The 17677-nt window shown below is 48.2% G+C and overlaps 2 protein-coding genes across 14 annotated transcripts in view; one reads left to right on the plus strand and one right to left on the minus strand.

Moving 5' to 3' along the window:
* The window catches only part of Grhl2 (grainyhead-like transcription factor 2), a 134918-nt gene extending 126674 nt beyond the window's left edge, over positions 1 to 8244 (plus strand). For 2 of the 3 annotated variants that reach the window (XM_006241552.4, XM_039078802.2), the window contains exons 15-16: positions 3408 to 3472; positions 5344 to 8244. In XM_006241552.4, coding sequence (XP_006241614.1) covers positions 3408 to 3472; positions 5344 to 5458 — 180 coding nt within the window. In that variant the 3' untranslated portion in view covers positions 5459 to 8244. The remainder of the gene's footprint in view (positions 1 to 3407; positions 3473 to 5343) is intronic. The other variant, NM_001134527.1, reaches the window with a different exon arrangement.
* A 2405-nt stretch (positions 8245 to 10649) lies between these two features.
* The window catches only part of Ncald (neurocalcin delta), a 432081-nt gene continuing 425053 nt past the window's right edge, over positions 10650 to 17677 (minus strand). For 10 of the 11 annotated variants that reach the window (XM_008765456.3, XM_063264158.1, XM_063264157.1 and 7 more), the window contains 2 exon segments: positions 17437 to 17542; positions 10650 to 13246 (listed from right to left, as the gene is read on the minus strand). In XM_008765456.3, the coding sequence (XP_008763678.1) occupies positions 13149 to 13246; positions 17437 to 17542 (204 nt within the window). In that variant the 3' untranslated portion in view covers positions 10650 to 13148. 11 annotated transcript variants of the gene reach the window in all.

Genomic DNA, 17677 nt, shown 5'->3' on the forward strand with positions numbered 1-17677 from the left:
TACCCATGATCCCCATTACTAACAAACACGCTAGTCGCTGTATCAGAAAGGCATAGACATGCAGTTCCAGTTGGAGGCTAGTTTAAGGATGGATGGATGGATGGATGGATGGATGGATGGATGGATGTTGTCCCACTCCACTTCCCCTGCACCTCTCTGAGTACCTGCAAACCTCAGATTAGGAAGCTGTAGGCCAGCTGTGCTGAGGGAATAACTCAAGTAATTACGTGCAACAGGCTGTTCTCAAGTAGTTTCTGAGGACCAGTCCTGTTCACTGAGTCATTCTAGAACTCCAGGGAATGAATAAGAAAGTGAGATGACTCCTGGGAACTTCCTCACTTCAGCTAGAACTGCATTCAATTCAGGGCCTAAGGGGCAGGACTAGTTAATTTTCTTGGATCCCTCCCTCTTCCCTTCCTTCTTTTTCTGGGTCTCATGTATCTCAGGCTACCTTCAGAGCTTGCTATGTAGAGGAGGATGGCCCTGAACTTGTGATCAACCTGGAGTGCTGAGATTATAAGGGTGCATACCACACTGACAGCACAGCCTTGTGTGTGCTAGGCAAGCACCATATGAACCCGTCCAAAGCCAACATGGCTCCCTTTTGATTTTCATATACAAATATGGACACCAAGGGGGCTTGACACATAGTGTCCGGGGGCCTCACTGGGAGGAAGAAGAGAGTAAAAGTCACAGAAGTATTTCTGAGAGGCTGAACATCTTTGAACCTCTCAAGTTTCTATTTCTCATTTTATTGAATTACAATCCAGTTACCCTTGTTACATGTTTACATGACAGAGTCTCTTTGGGATGCGATATGTATATGGTATGCACTTTGTTATATAAACTAGATCAGTCCCGTTATTCTGACTTACCTATTTGATTTCTCAGCTCTGAATCAGCTGAGTCTTCCAGCACCGCCTTCCACTGCCTCCTGGTGTCTGACCGTTTCGTGACATCTGTCCCTTGCTCTTGCTTCTGGTGACGTCACACTGCCATTTCTGTGCTGCTCCTTTTATCTATCTGTCACGTGTCTACATCCCTTCAAATGGTCGCTTCCAGCACAAGTTCTAGCCATTTTCTTTGCTGTCCCCAGGCTCCTGTCAGAAACGTTTTCTTTTGTCATTTATTTACATGGCGTATGTGGGGGTCAGCGAACATCTTGCAAGAGTCACTGTTCTTCCTTCCACCTTGTAGTTTTGGGGGCTGTGACTCAGGTTGCCCAGCTTGGTGACAAGGGCTTCACCTACTGAGCCATCTCCCTAGCAAAGAAATGTTCTTGTTCTTAAAACAAACAAGCAAACAAACTCCTTTGTTCATTGGGGCTTATTGTGGCTGTGGTGAAACCGCCTCAGGACCGCCAAGGGTGTGCTCCACACAGGCAGGAGGCTACCTCTCTGTCCTCAATCCAGATGTATTGCTTTTGGGTGTACAGAGTTCTTTCTGCCCTCGGGGGGGGGGGATGGGAGAGTAGGGACCTAGGATCTGCAGAACAGACTTTTCTTAGGAGCTCAGCTCTCTAATAGGGTTCTCCCCCTTTCGAAGTCTGGTCCCAGCCTCATCTGCTTCAGCTGCCCCTGAACCACTAGTAATGTAAGAGGACATGGTGCATTTTTAGGGTAGCTCTTTCCAGAATCCATTTCTCAGCTCTTGCCAAATGACGGAATCGTAAAAATAAGCAGTGCGGAATTATACAAGGTAGAAGGAGCTGCCATCTGGCCAATTCTCAATGGCAGCTACCTTTAAAAAGTTGGGGAAAAATTACATATTTTTTGAACACTTAAGCATATGGAAAGGTTAAAATGCAGACAAGATTATACTGAATAGACAAACATTCATTTATTTCACCCACCTAATATATAAAAGATTTCTAAAGTGTAAGCTGATATTAACTTCCCATGTTTTTAAATGAGGTCTGTGAAGAAAATAACAAATCTAATGGATGTTTAGTACGAACCTTTCTCTGTTATGAACAGTTATGTTCTGAATGTTTTAGGGTATGAGAGTATTTCTGTATGTCAGATTGCTAGAGGTGGAGTTTGTGGGTCAGAATGTATAGGCTTCTAGAAGCTATGCTTCTGCCAAACTTCCTTTCCAGGAGACTGAGGTCACTGTCCCATCGACAGAACCCGGAGATCATGACTTCTGCTTCGTTTTGTTTCGGTTTCTTCTTAATGTGTCAGTGTGTCTGCAGTGTGTGTGCAGGTACTTAGAGCGGCCAGAAGAGGGCGCCAGAGCCCTTGGAGCTGTGAGACAAAGGAAGAAAATACTTAAACTTGCCGAGCCATCTCTCTCCTCATTTGCATTTTGATAGTTAAGTTAAAAGTACCATCTTCCTATTGTTTTCATTTGAAAATTTTAAATAGAAGTGCAGCACAGTTTTTACACGCTTATCGCCCGATCATGTGATTACACTTTCTTCTTGGAAATGCCCGGTTTATTGTGTTTTCTTTTTAACAAAGGAGTTTGTGCTCATCTGCTGTTTGTATTTTAAAGTGTTTCCCAGCATGCTATTTCCCTTTGTGGTGTGTCTGATCTACCGATATTTTAAAATTGCACATTGTTATTAATGTTAACCTTGTCTTGCAGGTTTCATGTCTCCCTGGAAACACCGAACTTTCGGGTGATCGTTACACAAAGAATTAACTCGTTTATTTTGTTACTGCACTTTCATGGTCTCTTCTTTCAGATTGAAGTCTTTCATTGCCTGAGCCTTTTCTCACTACCTGTTGAGGTTGGTCTGGAGGGCTCAGTGTAGCTCACGCTGATCTCAGGCTCCTTTGGCCCCTGGCTCAGAGCTCTGGGAATGTAGGCGTGAACTGCTACACCTGGCTCCCTGAGCCCAGGAGCATAGCCCCCTGCCTTCGTGCTGGGATCACAAGCGTGTGCCAGCCACTACACCTGGCTCACTCGAAATCTGTTTTGACGTCTGGTTACCTATTTAATACGACATTGTGATTGGAAGCTTTTTAAAAACCTATCAGAAATGCCACCATTATCAAGATTGTTTTGCTGAGTGATTTCAGAATCAAAATAAGAGTGACATTAGATACAGACTCTGCACCTTCACGGACGATGTGCTCACAGCATGAGCTGCAGTTCTCGCTTCTTTTTCTCTTCCTGCTACGGGCAGAGGAATACGACTTGATACAGAGTTGGGAGCAGAGTTAGTTAGGTTGTGACTCCTTTGGTTGCTAACTGAGACATGGGGCCCTTTTCACTTCCTGGAATCTCATTTTGCTGATCTAGGAAGCCAGTGGCTTGGCTTGAGTGATCTTAGGAGGTAGTTCAGGGCTTTTGTTTGTCTTAAATGAAATCTCCCAGTGTGTCTCACTAGGGAGACTGTTGGGCTGACTGTGCCCCCACCCCGTTCTCTGCTGACCCCATTCCCTGTTGTTCATTTTCAGCTGTCTGAGAAGTACGGGCTGCCGGTGGAGAAGATCACAAAGCTTTATAAGAAGAGCAAAAAGGGGTAAGAAAGCAAGCTAGGCTCAGCTCTCTGCTGTGTCTGCAAGGCGCGTTTTTAAAATGGCTTTCTTTTTGATGTCCGTGGCCCATGATGCCAGTTACCGACCTTTAGTGACAGTCGGGGAGACCTACAGTGCCTCTCCGGGATGTCACCTGAGGTGCAGTCATCTAGTGACAATGAACATTATAAGTGGGCTGGAGTGGTCTAGACGTGTTGGGGACACTGGGGAAAAGGAGGTCAAAGAACCACATGGGGTTCTTCGAATTGGTTTCTGGGTGACAGAGCAGGGACAAAAATTAATTGGGGTCAAAGAAAATTACTCCAAGATTTTGTTGTAATGAAATCTCTGACGGTCCTGGGACCTGCTTGCCCATGTTGTTAAGAACAATCAGCCCTTCCCGGTTAGGCGGTCAGGTGGCTCTGGGTTCTCTGCTCAGGGCTTCATCTCTTTGCTCTCACTAATGTATCATCTTACTCATGAGACAATGGAGCCCTGGGGCCCGCTTGAGCATTCTGCCCCATCTCACGTTCAGTAAACAGCACAGATTCGAGGGGGGGGGGGTATGGAAGGAGTGTGGGTGGCCGTGGCTCAAGCCTCAAGGCTCATGAGCTTCGCTCATCTCTGCCCCTTTCTAAAGCCTTCTCTGCAGGAGCAGGTCCTTTAAACTCTTCTCTGGACCCTTTTTATAAAGAAATTAGACCTGGGGTCCTAGGCTTTTGAGTCCCCGTCCTTGGGCCAACCGAGCATCAAACTTGAGCCCTTGTTGGAAACACAGTGAATGTGGGCTGCTGCTTTTGCAAGGTCAATGCAGTCAGCTGGGGAATCTACTTTGAATGAAGCCTTACGTCTCATGGGCTAGAGAGCCTCACTCAGTGTGGATAAACACACTGCTGACACCACTGACTTTCAGCCTCCAGTCTGAGGCCCTATCTATACAGGACTTTTATCCCAACAACAACCCCCTAAGCATGGGTGATTCTTATTTTTGTAAAAGAATAAGCTGAAGCTATGACATCTCTCCTGATGACACCACATTCAGTGAGTTATTCTTAAACAGAAATCTCCAACTAAGAGAATGAGACATGCTTCAATAGGACCCTGGTTCAAGTCTCGGCACCCATGTGGTCCCGGATGATGAAATGTCCTTTTCAGAGCTCTGATGGTACACATGCATTTGTTCAGGCAAAACACCCATATATAAAACAAAAAGTAAAATTAAATTAAAAAAATATCACAGACTCTGGAAGTTGGTTTTCTTGAAACCAAACTGCTATGGAGTAGGCAGCTGAGGAGAGGTGGAGTAGCTTAGGGGTGTGGAGTAGGCAGTCAGGAGAGGTGGAGTAGCTTAGGGGTGTGGAGTAGGCAGTCAGGAGAGGTAGAGGAGCTTAGGGGTGTGGAGTAGGCAGCTGAGGAGAGGTGGAGGAGCTCCAGAGTGAGGCAAAGCCAGCTTCAGACCGAGCCCAGCTGTTCACCCTTGCTGAGTTGTTTCTTACTTGCAAAGAACTGATGATCAACTTGGCCTTTAAAAGTGCTACGGAGCCAAGTGTACGTCTTTTGCTGTACACACACGTTCAGCCAAGGGCAGCTGAAGTTCATAGGAATCTAAGTGTGTTTGGATCTCTGCTAACTTACTTGAGCCTCCATTGACTAATGTGCAAAGCTGTAGGGTAGGGTTGGGCCATAGCTAGAAGCCTGTGTGATAAGAATCCCTGAGCGCAGTTCAGGGAAACTGAGCCCTGCTTTCTTTAACCTGTTTTGAGGAGGAAGAAACTAGAAGGTTAAGGGAACGTATCCCAAAGGCTGCCGTTGCACTGAGCTCTCTCTTCACTGGCTTTGTTTCTTACCCCACCCCATCTCAACCCACCTATGGCAGAATCCTGGTCAACATGGACGACAACATCATTGAGCACTATTCAAATGAGGACACCTTCATTCTCAACATGGAGAGCATGGTGGAAGGCTTCAAGATCACATTGATGGAGATCTGAACCCTGATGGAGTCCCTGACAGGAGCTTTTGGTGCACTCCTTCCTGGGAGAGATGTGATCTCTGCCGCCCCAGAACCTGGAGACCCATCTCACCCTCCTCACAAGACTGTTACAAGACTGCTGGGAAGGGGACGGGGCCCAAGGCCCAGTAACAGACTTCCTTCCACTCTTCCAAGCTCCCTCTGGAGCTGAAGCCTGAGCCCCTCAGCAGATTCTTTGAGCCTGGTAGGCCCTTATTTATTGCCCATTCTTTCCCCAAGAGCCCTCCAGGACTCTGCAAGTTACTGAGAGCTCCATGGGAGACCTCCAGAGTTTCCCCTTCAAGGGCAGCAGCAGCAGCAGCAGCAGCAAGTCCACTGATCTCGAGCCTGGGGAGCTGGTGTGTCCTTTTCTTACCTCTCCTCATTTCTTGAGTGGATGGACCAGATGAGCTGCTTCTTGGTGCAGTCTTCATGGATGGAGTAAGAAGGACCCCAAACCTCAGATTGCTCTGAGGAAGGTCATTTTGCTAAATACCTCCAGGGGACTCTCAGCAAATAGCCACTGACCGCGTTCGGGAAGACTGCACTACCATGTCAGCTTATTGAACACGAGAAAGAGTGTGCCTGACGACCATGTACATAATCTGTACATAACATTGCAGTAATATATTTACCTGTGGTTTGTGGGCATGTTTACTGCCATTGGCCTGGAGGAGACACACTGGAGATTCAGAGCGTTCTGCTCTACCCAAGGGGAGGTTAGAGAAGTGGCCTCTGGGATGTCATGTGATGGTGGTGAACACCTGGATGGACTCTCCACCGGGCCATGCCTGAGGACTTGTTTCCCCAGAGCCCTCTCTCCTCAAACATGACTCTCCCTCGAGGCTATGGCGTTTTATCTCATGGTGATATGTTGCCTAAGCTCGTCCTTTGAGCTGTCTGGGAAAGGACATAACTGTCAGTGCCTTCTCTAGCTTTGGTATGGGGCATCTCTTGAGCCTTGCGCAAAATCTATGCAGAGATTTTCGCTGGGGCCCTGTCACTGGGACCTGCTGCAGAACTGCTTGGCCGACACGGGAATCCTGGACACGGTAGCACCCCGCAGTTTACAAGCATGTCCTTCATCTCAAGTGGCCCCTTTAAAAGTCCAACTGCAGCGTTGTGAATCGAGCCAGCAGCTCTGCTGGGCTGTGAACAGCAGACAGTGCTTTGCCTTGCTTCTGACAGGAAGAAGTGAGGCTATCCACCCTGGCTGTGGGAAGCTTGGGAGCCCTTGCACTTCTGAAACCAACTCTGGGAGGCACTGGAGAGCTAAGGCTGTTTCATCCTCTCCTCACCCTTGGAAGGTCCAGAGAAAATGGCTTACCCAAACAGTCATGAAAGCGTGCCCCATCGTGAGCCTCTGTTCTCTTTGAGAGAACAGGTCAGTAGTTCTGTTAGGGTTAAGGACTGGTATGTGCCCCTGGGGCTGAGCACTATTAGTTTGGAGAGCCAGACACATCCCATCCCAAGGCCTAGATAATGAAACAGCTTTTATGGAAAGGTCTAAATTTGTCTGTGAAGCACTTTGATGTCTTACCTGGAGGCTCTGCTCTCCAGCCCCTTGCTCTACCTGCCCCCGAGGCCCAGAGCAGCTGAGGCTGACTCCAGCCCAGCTACTGCTCTTCCAAGCTGCAGAGAAATTGAATGGGATGGGGAGTAGGTGCCGTAACCAAGAGGATCCCAAAGGGTAGCAGGGGGCACCTTTCTGAGAGCCCACTGGGCTCCTTATCCTTCTTCCTGTTGCCAAAGGTTTGCATCCAGGGCTCTGCTCTATTCCAGCTCTGCACTCCAAATGCCAGTCCTTGAAACTAGCAGCCTAGGGACCCTCCAGGGTACTAGTGGATCTCTGATCTAAGACGGACAAACTCCGTGTTGGAAATATACGCTCTGTGCGCTTCCTGTGCTGTAGCACTTGGGCTTAGCTGCAAACGTGACCTTAGGGATGGGCTCAGGGTTCCAGAGCAGGGAGACAGATCTGTAGCAACCCGACAGGCGACCAGCTCTTCTCTCTGGTCTGTCTGGAAAATTACTGGTCCCACTGGGTCCGGAGACAAACCAGAGCCGGCTCTCCCTTTGTCCTGAGTCCCTACTCTATGAGGTAGCCATTGCCAGAAGAGGGGATAGGAAGGCACGAGGAGCAGTGGAGCGTCAGGTCCAGGAGTGTCTGCTGGTGGATCTCCATTCAGCTCGTCGCTCACTGCGTCCGCTGAGCTTTGCTGAGCATCACCTCCTGAACAAAAACACTCAAAGAAAAGTTTGCCTTGTCCTGAACTAATCTCACCCAAACAAGGAACTTTTTTATTTTTTATTTTTTGGTAATCCATAAAAGAGGGGGACACATGGAGCAGGTATTTATTTCCTTCTATGTCTCCACATTGTTGAAACTTCCGCGGTGTTTAGAGATTGGAACCAGTAGAGAAATGCACGGTGGCTACCACTGTGAAGTTGGTTCCTAAAAGACTAAGGCACGTCCCAGCGCAGAAACCCGGGAAGTTTGAAATGAATTAAAACATTTTCCTTCATATTTTAATAGTCATGAAAATGCAACAGGAAAAGAGGGTTTGTGCCAAATTCTAAGAATGGCCCTTTCTGAAAGACAAGCAGGGGAGACTCGTGTGTATAATCTGCTCCCACATAAAAAGAGTAAATGTAACTTAATAGTTTTGTAAATGGGAGAGGGGGGATCTATAAACTATAAATATGTTATTTTATTTTTTGTACATTTTTAAGAAGAAAAAATAAATATTCACAACATGAGTCAAACAGCTGTGTCTGGTACTTTCTGCTATTCTTCGACTTCGAGGAAGAGTTTCTGTAGGTGGGGTCCGGGCTGCTCCTGGTTCTTCAGGCCCTGCTTACAACGGAACACAGACTTGCTTTTCCAACATTCCCTCCCCCCCCTCCCCCAGGCCCCAATCATATACCAGGCTTATATGGGATGAGGGGTCAAAGGTCAGCAGGAAGCCTCCAGTGTAGTTCTTGACTGGTCCTTCAGGTGGGTTCTGTCTACTCTCTTCTTAGCACTGATTCTTTCTGCTTCTTTAGATCTGTGCCAACCTGTACAGAGACCCTAAAGCCACAAGACTCATCCTTCAATTCCAGCTCCATACTTTCTGACCCTCAAACTCATACCTCAGAGTACCACCTGTCCCAGGGCTCCCATGGTAACCACCCACACCGCACTAGCAGTCTTCATTGATCTCCCAAGAGCATCCATTCCATCAACTAGCTTGGTGGTGTTTGTTACAGCACCTCTCCCTGCCTCCAGGTACAGCACTAGAATCTTACCTCAAAAAAAGCCTTCCCTGGCTGACTTCAAGCCCAGTGAGATCCCTGTACTCTCTGCTCACATCCAGGGTAAGGAAGAATAGGCCTTGGGTGGGGTGTTTGTCATGGAAACTTCTGGAAAGATCATGGGATTAGAAATGGGCCATGAGCCTTTTTAAAAATCACTGTTGAGGCCTCCCCTCCCCCTTCCTCAGGTGTGACTGTTCACACTTGCCTGAATGGTTGTTTGGGGGATGTGAGGGGTCACCCCATCACCCCGTTTGCTGGTGGACGTTAGTGTGAACTGTGCTTCTTGGACTGGGGAGTTCCTTGGTGCCACATTCCCATCTGTTCCCAAAGGTTCTCCACTCTGTTTCTCCAGGTTCCTCTAAGTGAGTGCATGCTTAGTACTGGGAAATCAGGAGTTAGAGGAAAGATAGTGGGGGCTCTGATAAACCAGAAGCAGAAGAGAAGAGAGATAAGACCCTGCAGGGGAACATTTCCCCTGTGCTCAATGGGCATCAAATATCCATCACATGTCACTTGGAAAAGAATATTTCTTATTTGCCATTGGTAAATGCTAAATATTTATGGTGATGTTCAAGGTGGGACAGAAGTTTGCAACTGGTCTTGAGTCAAGCACACACACACACACACACACACACACACACACACACACACACACACACCAGTCGACTTCTTTGTTGACAGTGCCCCTCTATCTCGCACATACACTTCCAAGCCTACCACACTTACACTGACTGGGGGCACCATCGAACACTCACATGAGCCTACCCATGTGATGAGATCCTGCTATCGATGTTCAGCTGGATGAGGGCCGAGTGGCCGTCTGCCTGTCTTTGTGCCTTGTGTGACTGACTCAGTGGAGTTTAGAATCACGTGAGCATCGAAGAGTTATTTAGAGGAGCACGGGCCACCTTAATCACACTGTTACACCAACGAAGGAAATGCCTCCCCTCCTCCAGCAACTGTTACTGCAAATAGCTCTTCTGGGAGGGGCGGAGCTGTAAGTCTCCCTCCCATCCCCACCCCCTACTCCCACTCCTGTCCATGGGCCCGCTCTTGCGCATGATGGTGAATATTTCACTAAGGGTTGGGGTTGGCCAGTCCACTACATTGCAGTTTGACTTGTTTTCACCATTTCTGCCAAAGAAATACTGAGAGAAATGTCAGCCATTCCCTGGGAAATCCATGCAGTTAATGAATGATTGGCCAGGTGCTCCTGTGGCCTGGGTGCTCTAAGCTGCCCAGTAGTTAGCTCCTGACTGTCACTCTGTTTGCATCCCAGGGATGTCTCAGGTCGTGCATCATGTTAACACCTGATAGGAAAGATTCCCAGGCAACAGGAACATTTAAGTTAGAAATGTAGGAAATGACTAGCTTGTAGGTATATAGGCTCCTTAGGGACTCCAGCCACCATCTCACCATCCCCATCATGGAAGACTTGATGTGTTTCAGACATTACTTGTATGCAATAGGAAAGGCTTCCTCTACATCTGCACCTCAAAGGTCTAGTTGGCCTGTGAGGGGCCTATTGTAGCTCCTAATCTAGGGAGCATTAGCCTTTGGGGTTGCTTTTTGTTTGAGACAGTTTCTTTGTGTAGCCTTGGCTGTTCTAGAACTAGCTCTGTAGATCAGGCTGGCCTTGAACTCATGGAGATCTGTCTGCCTCTTCCTCCCTAGTACTGGGATTAAAGGCGTGTAATGTCTGGGTAAGGAGAGGAAATGGGAGAGAGTGAAGACCAAGCTGGGAGAAAGTAGGGAAGACATACCTGGACCAAAGAGACTTCGGAAGTCTTCCACCCCCAACCCAGAACCTTCCCAAGACACAGTCAGCTGGGGGCAGTTTGGTGAGGAAAAAAATCTCATGCTGCAGCCCATAATATTAAATAATAAACATGCTTTAATGCCAGGCAAGAGCTACACAACCAACTGATAACGGGGCCACTCCACATAGCATGACATCTATATTATTAAATTCATCTGTAGACAGTCCCCCGGGGAGTATTGCTGGGGCGGGATAGTACCCACAGCATCCCTTCTCTATCTTAAGCGAGGTATGAACAGTCAGGCATTCTGAAACATCCTTCAAGTCATAAGCCATTTAGTCATTTAGTCCAGTCCCTTGACAGCACAAGCTGCCTTTACTTGGAACAAAACAGGCTCCACTTCTGCCAGAGATCTCTGAACACCAGGAAAACAATGCCTAGGCACAGGAGTGACAGATGTCTTCAGGCACTTGGCCCTCTTGATGCTGTGAAGTCCCTTGGTCAAACATACATGCATAAAATTACACACATCCAATGCCTTCCTGGGGCAAGGTGGGGAGGAGGAAGGAAACATACAGATAGGTCTGTTAGGTCTGTGGGTAACCACTTCTGGGACTCTTCATGCTTTCTGGTGACCACAGGGTTCGTAACCTCTGCATCCGGCCCTTTCATGTCCGAATAGCTGGAGATCACCTCTAGTTCCCACTCCAACTCTGAGCTCTAGGAAACAGGGTCTGGCTCAACCTGAGGCAGAGCCGAAGTCGATGAGCCTACCTCGCAAACACCAGCGTGCTGGCTCCCTTCCCCTGTTTATGTTCAACCACTTGAGTTGATTCTTCTTTGCAAAAACAGACTTTACCATTTGGTCCACAGGAGTTGGCAAGCCTTAGTACAAAATGTAAGGAAATGACACTAGGAGAAATTAAGATTACAAAATCTAGGTCTCAAAATTTCAACCCACTAAGGGATTCATTTTAATCCACCATTCAAGTTTAAACTTCTGTCAGGGACCTGCAGGGGGCTAGTTTACATTTTGCAGGTCTTGTTCTACAGACATGGCTTGACTGCTGCCGGACAGAGACCTTCCTGCCTCCTTTTAGGCAGGGTCTGCCACCAACACTCTTGAGTATTTAGGCCTTCCGATGGAAGCTGTGTGTGAGGCTTGGCTTGCCTGTGGCCAGGAGATTTTATTTCCAGCCCTCATTTCAAAGTAGTGTGCATGAGATGAACCAGCCCAGGCAGCAGCTCAGCTTGGCTGCATTTGAAGAACACAGTGAGGAAGAGAGCTGTTGGATCTCCATGGTCTGCCTTGGACACTGCAGGTCCCTTTGTGGCTCTTATATTGGGTGAATTCCCTGGATATCCCACACCTGACTGTTTGAAGGGTACCTGAGGGCAGGAGAAATGAACGTTCTAGACGTGGCTCCTGCACCAAGGATGTGGGTTAAATTGCTAGGAAGTCTCTGTTTTTCTACATCTGTAGAACCTTCGTCTCTTAGACTAGTGTCGCACCTGTGCTCCCTGCTGCCGGGCCTTGGCCGCTTGTCACTGGAGCTCCCAGTGCTGCTCTGATGGACAAGACGCCTAGAAAGCTGGCTTCCTCCGGTCCTCCAGCCACCCTGACACAAGAAAGCCATTCGAAATCAAACCTGGGCCCTTGTCACCATTCTTTTGTGACTTTATGGAGTATATAAAATATACTTGTTAACTGGTACATTTGTGCAAAGACAGCTATGACTTTAAAACAAGACATTGACATTCATCGTAGTTGGCTTCACGATAAGCTACTAGAACAGTCTTCTGTAGTAAGCTTGTATTAGCGCTCACTAAACATGCATTTACAAGGCAAAACACTTAATTTGGTCTGCAATACCCAATGTTTTATATACAGCAGTCTCACAAGTAGGCAGCAAGATGGGTCTGGTTATGGAATATGTGTTTGATTTTTAAAAGAAACATATTAGCTCAACTTATGTAAACCTCTGGGAGAAAAAAAAAACTAAACAGCTGAGCGTCTTTCCCATCTCTGTTAATTTACCTCGAAAAGTTCACAGCTTAGAAATTACAGCCTGCTGGGGTGGGAGTGGGCCTCTGGGGGGAATGTCCCTGCTCCCTTTAATAACCTTACCCCAGAGGGTAACCTGTTCTTAGGAAACTTAGCCTCAGGTGTCCACTCTAGTTCCGAAGGCATGCTTGACAACAGACCCAGGTTAGGAGTTTTGTATTTCCACAAAGCCCCTCAAAGCTTGCAGAAGGAGCTCTGGGCTGAATGTACTTCCCTTCTCTTGCCCCTCAAGTCTTGGGTTTTAAGGTAGAGACATTAGAATGAAAGGAAAGAAATTATTAAACAGTCATCCAGCAGGGAACACAACGAAGTGTGTGCATGCTTTCCACAAGCACACGGGCTCTGGGCATCCACGTCCGCCATGAAAGAAGCAAGGGGCACAAGTGTCACAGGAGGGCACATCTGACTGAAGAGGGGACAGTCTCACCATCAATATTGTTTGGCAAAAACAAAAACAAAAAAAAAGCAAAAAACAAAAACGAAGTAAGTTTAAAAGCTAATCAGGAGAGACACGAGCAGCTGTATCGTCCTTGAGGGTGCAGGGCTCAGAACTGGCCGGCACTGCTGGGGTCGCACTGCAGGAGACGCACAATGGATGGGTCGCTTTTGGCCCCTCGGATGAATTCTTCCAGGGAGAGTTTTCCTAGGAAGCAAGAGGACCAATGAGTGGGGGCCCATGGCCTTTGCACCTTGTTGGGAGCAGTGGAGCCTATGGCTTCCCTCAGTAGAGTCTGGGAGACCATGAGGCAAGAAGCCCACTACTCTCTTAATCATGGTGTGCACACACACACACACACACACACACACACACACACACACACACACACACCCGGCTCAGTGCACAGTTCAACACCACTTCCAAGGCAGGACCGCAGGCTTGGGGAGGGTATTGGCTCACCCTAGCCTGAATCTTTGTCCTAATAGCTCTTCTGCCTTTACCTACCCTGAAGGGGCCCATTCAGTATTTAGGAATGAGTAGCCCTAGCTACTCTCATCTGAGTGTGCCAGGCTCTTGAAGCAGCAAGGCTGTGCCCACTTCAGCTACTCCATACTGCTGTGTTCAGGTTTGTGGACAACCCTCTCCCTGTGTGGGCAGAGCAGAAGTGTAGGTTCTTTTTAACAGCTCTTTGAAGATGGCAGCATCTTCATCCAATGCCAGGAGAATAAAGGAGTGTGATCTAGACAGGGTGGCCCACTGGTCCTCAACCCGGTGGCTGGAGAAGGAAGCCAGGGGTTTGTTCCCTCACTGCACCCACCTTCCTTCCTTCTGTCCTTCCTTCCTCCCTCTCTCCTTCCTTCCTTCCTTCCTTCCTTCCTTCCTTCCTTTCTTCCTTCTGTCCTTCCTTCCTCCCTCTCTCCTTCCTTCTTTCCTTCCTTCCTTCCTTCCTCCCTCCTTCCTTCCTTCCTTTCTTCCTTCCTTCCTCCCTCTCTTCTTCCTTCCCTCCCTCCCTCCCTCCCTCCCTCCTTCCTTCCTCCTTCCTTCCTCCTTCCTTCCTTCCTTCCTCCCTCTCTCCTTCCTTCCTTCCTTCTGTCCTTCCTCCCTCTCTCCTTCTTTCTGTCCTTCCTCCCTCCCTCCCTCCTTCCTTCCTTCCTCCCTCTCTCCTTCCTTCCTTCCTCCCTCTGTCCTTCCTTCCTTCCTTCCTTCCTTCCTTCCTCCCTCTCTCCTTCCTTCCTTCCTCCCTCTCTCCTTCCTTCCTTCCTTCCTCCCTCTCTCCTTCCTTCTGTCCTTCCTCCCTCCCTCCCTCCTTCCTTCCTCCCTCCCTCTCTCCTTCCTTCCTTCCTCCCTCTCTCCTTCCTTCCTCCCTCTCTCCTTCCTTCCTTCCTTCCTCCCTCTCTCCTTCCTTCCTTCCTTCCTTCCTTCCTTCCTCCCTTCCCTCCTTCCTTCCCTCCCTCCCTCCTTCCTCCCTCCCTCTTTCCTTCCTTCCTTCCTTCCTTTCTTCCTTCTGTCCTTCCTTCCTCCCTTCCTTCCTCCCTCTCTCCTTCCTTCCTCCCTCTCTCCTTCCTTCCTCCCTTTCCTCCTTCCTTCCCTCCCTCCCTCCTTCCTTCCTTCCTCCCTCCCTCTCTCCTTCCTTCCTTCCTTCTTTCCTTCCTTCCCTCCCTCTGTCCTTCCTCTCTCACTCTTTTTTCTCTCTCTATCTCTGTCTTTCTTCCTTTCCCTCCTGCCTTCTTTTCTTTCTCTTTTTTCTTTTGACATGGAATCTCACAATGTAGCATATAGCCCAAGCTTCCTTTTGACTCAAGATCTCTTACTTGGGCTTCCTGAGTTTCTCTGATGCCCAGTATCCCTCTGCTTAACTGCTTTCTAGTAAAGGTACTCTGTCACTGTCATTGTGGAGAAATGGGTGAAGGGGGCTTTCCCTATTCCTGGTTCTTTCACAGAGACCCATTAAAGTGACCCATACATGGGTAATTAGAACTAAAATTGCTGGGCATCTTTACCTAGCTCTGCCCTCTTCTTTTCCTGGAGATGTAGCCCTATTTGCTCTTCCAAAGGCAGGCCCCAGGCTGTCAGGCTCATCGAGGCCTGTGCACTTCTCTATCCCCTTAGCTGCTCTTCTAAGCGACCTCTGCTGGCATGGCAGGATGAGCAGGGGCATGGGAGCAGAAGCCCCATTTGAATACTTCAAAGTTGCAGGCACAGGTGCAGGCACCGGAGACCACAAGCCATGGAGCTTGGTGCTCAGCATGTAATCTCTGCCTCTCGCACAGACTCCCATGTTGACTTGCCTTATCTAGGGGCAGATTAATCATGGTAGAGACCAGCAGTGAAATACAAAGGCCGTTGACTAACAAGACTCTGATGGTAGCAGGCTTTACATGAAGCCAGTTCTGCTTCTGGTGAGAAGGGACGGGAGCCTCACATCTGAGGCCCTGAAGCCAAGCCCTGAGCTAAAGCAGTGAGTCTCCTGGGTGCTCAACAGCCCCCCTGCCCCCACTTCCCTTGCTGCCTCCATCCCCATAGCTTCCTTTATTTAAACAAATCTTTCTTCAGCAAAGCCCAGGGCAGTGGTAGTCATCCGTTCATTGGGAATGGGAACCCTTCTATCCTATAGAAGCGTTCCCAGTGGAGAGGCCCTGTCATTGCCTGTGAGCCACACATCTGAAGGTGGCTTGTCTCCTATCCTTTAGTCCTCCTCTAAGGAGGAGGTTGAGTCTTAAAGCCATTATGTTCCCCAAACTATCAAAACCTGAGTTCCAACATCAGCAAGTCCATTAACTGTTAAAACAACCCCATGTTTGTTTAAACTTTGCGAAACAAACTGCTGTGAATCAAGGCTCCTGAGGGGAAACAGGATGTCGGAGGATGCCAGGCAAGTTCATAGAGGAAATACAGCCAACAGATTGGCTTGCACCACACAAACCAAGATTCTCAGGGAGCTGGCACCCTACATGTGCATGTAGAAAGAGGCTTACTCTCTGCGGAGCCTCCTATATGCACACACCACAGGGGACATGGTCCATTAGTACACTGCTGACTAGAATTGCTAAACATCAAGAGTGAGGACCTGGGGCCGGTGAGATGGCTCAGTGGGTGAAAAGTATGTGCTGTCTGAACTCGACCACCTGAATTTGACCCCTGGAGCCCATGTAAATGTGAAGGGGGAAAACGGACTCCATAAAGTTGTCTTCTGACCTCTGTGTATGCAACATGGTCGTACAGGTCACATAAGAATACATGCAATAGCATACACAGTAATAATAAAGTAAAATTTATGTTTCAAAAATGAGTTGGCTGGAGGGATGGCTCGGTGGTCAAGAGCACTTACTCCTCTCATAGCACACGGTGTTAGATTCTCAGCACCCATGTTGGGTAGATCGCAGTTCCAGGGAACTGTACACCCTCTGTGACCTCTGTGGGTGCCTACAGGTTGTGTGCATAAACTCCCACAGGCCTGCATATACATACCCATAAATAATAAATACATGTTTGTTTAGAGAGTTGTGAAGCCTCAGGCACTGAAAACTCAGGTACAATTTCTGGAGAAGATTTCAAGATTTGGCAAGAAAAATAAGGATGATAAATTAAGTTTGAATCTCAGCTGAATAACAAGCAACTCCTTAGCATAAATATGTCTCAAATATCACATGCAGACATAGCATTATTTCTCAATTGCTTGGGCCTCCTGTATCCTAATTGGCAGCCTGACATGTAGAAGCCATATCTATTTATTTTACAGATAAGGGTTCCTTGTGTAGCCCAGGCTGCCCTCACACTTGTGGTCATCCTGAGTCACCATTCCAGACTTGTCTGTTTTGTTTGAAATCTGACTTTCCTTTCCACTTTGGTTTGTGCATCTGCTAGATGCATTTCTCTTTGGGGCAGCACCCTCTACCCAGTAGGACCTGCTGACCACTCCAGCCCTCTACCTGCTCCCTAATACTTGAGGGTTTCACTTGGACTGAGCATTTTAGAGCATGCTCATAAGACCTTTCAGGCAGGTTGGGATAAAACTTGGGGTTTGTAAGAAGCATCAAGCCTTTTGACATACTTTGTTTGGTTCAAGCCCATCCACATATTAGATCCAGCCTTCTCGGGGAGGCCTATTCTGACTGAGTGGCTTTTCGGTCCCTTTTATTTCTGAAGCAGAAATAAGAGGAGCCATGCTATTCTGAGGAAGGAGTTGAGAATAACCTGGAGAAGGATAGAAGGGCCTAGAAAATAAGGCTTTTCCTTAAGACTGGGGCCAGCTCCAGAGTCTACCCAGCTTCTGCTCCTTCATGCCCAGGATAGGTGGCTCTCGCAGATCACCTGTGGCTGACACTCAGTCCTCCGGTAGAGCTGTTTGGTCTCCACCAGCAGCCTGGCCCAAGCAAAGCCCCTCAGCCTCCTACCATCTCTGTTGGTGTCCATCTGGCGGAAGATCTTTTCTGTCCTTTTCTCTGGGGTTGATTCATCTTCAGGCATTTTCATGACCGAGGAGACCATCTTGTAGATTGCCTGGGAACAGAAGCGACAGACAGAGCAGTGATACAGAAACACAGCTCATCCCAACAGTAGCTCTATCAAATGCTAGAGTATCAGGGAGGTAAGTATGCTCTGCTGGAGCTTGGCCTGTCTCTGGGCTTGTTATTT

This window comes from Rattus norvegicus, chromosome 7, assembly GCF_036323735.1.
Source record: "Rattus norvegicus strain BN/NHsdMcwi chromosome 7, GRCr8, whole genome shotgun sequence".
Taxonomy (NCBI): domain Eukaryota; kingdom Metazoa; phylum Chordata; class Mammalia; order Rodentia; family Muridae; genus Rattus; species Rattus norvegicus.